Source organism: Formica exsecta, unplaced genomic scaffold, assembly GCF_003651465.1.
Source record: "Formica exsecta isolate Colony F162 unplaced genomic scaffold, ASM365146v1 scaffold451, whole genome shotgun sequence".
Lineage (NCBI taxonomy): Eukaryota > Metazoa > Arthropoda > Insecta > Hymenoptera > Formicidae > Formica > Formica exsecta.
Window position 1 is genome coordinate 1 of NW_021851748.1, and position 3,433 is coordinate 3,433.

General features: G+C 36.4%; 1 protein-coding gene across 1 annotated transcript; it reads left to right on the forward strand.

Moving 5' to 3' along the window:
* Positions 1–813: 813 nt before the first annotated feature.
* On the forward strand, positions 814–3,047 carry LOC115240811 (E3 ubiquitin-protein ligase ZNRF2-like). The gene is made up of 4 exons (XM_029816179.1): positions 814–1,010; positions 1,207–1,302; positions 1,530–1,635; positions 1,917–3,047. Exons 1-4 carry the CDS (start codon positions 926–928, stop codon positions 1,972–1,974), a joined length of 345 nt encoding a protein of 114 aa, XP_029672039.1. The 5' UTR covers positions 814–925; the 3' UTR covers positions 1,975–3,047.
* The last annotated feature ends 386 nt before the right edge of the window (positions 3,048–3,433 follow it).

Consider the following 3,433-nt stretch of genomic DNA (forward strand, 5'->3'; position numbering starts at 1 on the left):
AATAACAATTTAACCCATAGATAAACTTTACAATAGATGAAACAATAATTATTGATATTTATCTAATGGGTGATTGACGGGTAAATCTATCAAAAAGTTGGAACAACCGGCCCTTGTATACCTTTATCTGTTTACCTACAAGCCTTAGAAGCTATCTGCTTTCAGGTTACAATTGCTCATAAAATTTCTTTATTGCGTATACATTCTACATAGTGTATCATAAATTTATTCTACGTTCGAGACGCGTGCTGAGAAAATTAACATATACATCATTATTCTATCTTTTGTTGCATAAATCATGACGAGTACTTCCAGTATTCTGCCTTTGAAGAGAGAGATAGAGCGAACGTTATTGTTGAAATAGAGATATTTTTTTTAATTCCTCGCTAATCGCCTTTCTTGTTGACGCATATTGATTCGTAACGACAGGATTGTTTAGATAAGACGACGTACGGCACGTTTCAAAAGTCATTCGATGTTTCACCGTGCTCGGAAAACGTCAATCTCGTCTCTAACCTAATTGCGAGCAGGCAGGCGCCGCGTAAGGGGTGAGAGGTTATGTCGCCGAAGGAAACTTTGCGTGGAAGGAACGGAGTTGATGCGCGGACGATGATTCGCGGGTGGGATGGAAGGGGAGGGGAGGGGGCGTTTGTTTTGACGCGTGGTTGCCGGGGTGGTTGGCCCGGTAACCGCGTATACCACAATCGATGAATTGGGCTTGAGGCCGCGCAAAAGCGGTCTAGGGTGAACGCTGGCCTGAGCGATAAATATCGGAAGAAAAGACGGAGGAAAACTCGCGAGAGAGAGAGAGAGAGAGAGAGAGAGATTGTCGGCGCGTGAAGTGGGAGAGAAAGGAAAAATGCGTCTCGGGAGAGGATCGCCGCGCGGGACAGCGGGTCACGGCTGAGGTTATGTCGGGTCTATTATGGGAATTATAGTGAGCTCGTGTTTGAACGAGCACGAAGCTGAGGCCGTGGTCCCGGTGAACCGAGTGAGAAGGGTCTTTTATGGTATTATATCTTTTTTTTCATTTCTGAACACATTGTTTTACATTTCCGTCAACCTTGCATCTCTTCCCTCTCCTCCCCCCCCCTCTCTCTCTCTCTCTCTCTCTCTCTCTCTCTCCCTCTCCCTCTCCCTCCTCTTCCCTTATCATTGACACTTTTCTCCGAAAAATTTTTCTGAGATTCTTCGCCTATGTTCAAGGTCTAAAGTGTCCCGTATGCTCCAAGTTTATCCTACCGGATGATATAGAATGTCACCTGGTCATGTGCCTGACCAAGCCACGGCTCAGTTACAATGGTATGCTACCGAATGTGATAAAATTGTAATTATTTGGTAAACGCGATAAATTCTATTTCTATTCAGCGAATCATTATTTTGAGAGCAGTTTTTTTTTTTTTTTCATACATATTTAATATTTATTGTTGTATTTAACATACTTAATGTAAGTGATTCTATTTAATATAGATTTTATTAATAATTGTTAGGAAGGTAATGAAGTATCTTGTTACTTGTTTATATGACAGAGGATGTGCTAACGGATGGTAAGGGTGAATGTGTCATTTGCCTTGAGGAGTTACAATCTGGTGATCTTATAGCTCGCTTGCCCTGTCTTTGTATATATCACAAAAAGTATGTATCATGATGTCTGTTACTTTTTTCTCATTCTTTGCTGACAAAAATTTTACCAGTAATAAAGATTTATTTGATTGCTTCAAAAAATGTAATAAGAAAAATATATAATATTACTAAATTACAAAAGTATTATTAATTTTTAAATATTAAAGATATAATGAAATTACGTTAAAATAAAAAATTAATTACTTGAATAATTAATTAAATAATATATTATATTATCATTCGCATGTGATAGGATATATGTATATATAAAATTTGTGATTTGTTTCTTTTAGCTGCATTGATAAGTGGTTTCAAGTAAATCGTAGCTGCCCCGAACATCCTGGAGATTGATTCGTACCTGTTGAACTTAGCGGAGCACAGTGGAACAAGATGCTGGCCCAGAGGAGATTTACCTCAATGGGATTGAAATGGCAAGAAATGGCAGAAATTTAAAAAAAAGAAGCTAGTCAAGGTGGCTGCTAGTCCGCAATGGTGATTGATGCGTGCGGTGAATTGTTCGACTGAACGAGATTCGCTCATCAAATCGAACACATGAAAACACAAATGTTTAATTCAATCCTCAACTTTACTATTAAGCGGGGAACTTAAATAACAAAAAAATCGCCATAGGATTCAACGATACACACACAATGCTATTACCTATACGTATCTATAATTAATCTATTATTGCTCTATCGCTTACTATCAATTGTACCATATTTATAAATTTTACTTAGTTTTACATCTTGAACTCGATTTAGCGCTTAAGCAGGACGATCTTTGTTATTATATTTGATCATGATTTTTTCTTTTCTTAATCTTTTTACGTTTTTTTTCTTTTTTTTGGAAAAAAGGGGACAGAACGAATCTTAGTCAAGGAGACCTGCATAAGAGCAGGTGAGCTCTACCTTAGATAAGTTAGTTATACTTTTATTGATTTTTAGTATCGAGACGATGTATCGTAATTTTCGTTGTCTGTTGGGGGATGAGTGTTGGAAAGGATATTTTTGATACTTTCATAAAAGGGAGAGCCAGAATGTATAAGAGTTTCGAGCGCCGGAGATGACGTTAATGCTGTTGATGCTGTAGTAACAATAAAGGTTCTGATTTAACCTTCCTTACTGAGATTCATACTAATGTGATAATCTCTTTTGTTGTTATTAGAGAGAATTGACATGCTCCGTGTGTTATTGAGATGTACAGTCTATTGTCGATTACACTGAGGATTACCTACTATATAATTAATCTCTTTTGTATATGAATAAGGATTGACATAACCCAGCAGGAGTAGTTTTTGTAATACGAACAATCAAAGTTTATCATCGTTCCAGTAATATATACAAACCGTATATGTGGTTCGGCTCGGACTTGTATTGCGTGAGGTTAAAATGAAAACTAATAAAGCAATGTGTGAAAGGACATAAGAAAAAATATGGGAACAGTGCAGTGAACAAAAGGAGCTAAAAATAAATTACGTTATTAAAATTGAATGCATATAAACGTATGAGTGTGTGTGCGTGTATGTATGTATCTGTATATGTACATACACACATGTATACATATGTATACTCTCGTGCATTTTCTCTCGATTGCAATTATTTAAACATGTGCTAAAAACTTTTTTCACTGATAAACGACTACAAATTGACAAATTTTGATAAATCGAGAGAGTTGAACTGCAAATGATTTTTAAAAAGAATATTTATTTATATATATATATATCGGATCTTAAGATATATTAATATTGAAAATCTTGTCTTTGTATTCAAGAGAAAGTATGCGAGAGACGCCTAAAACACCCTAACACCCT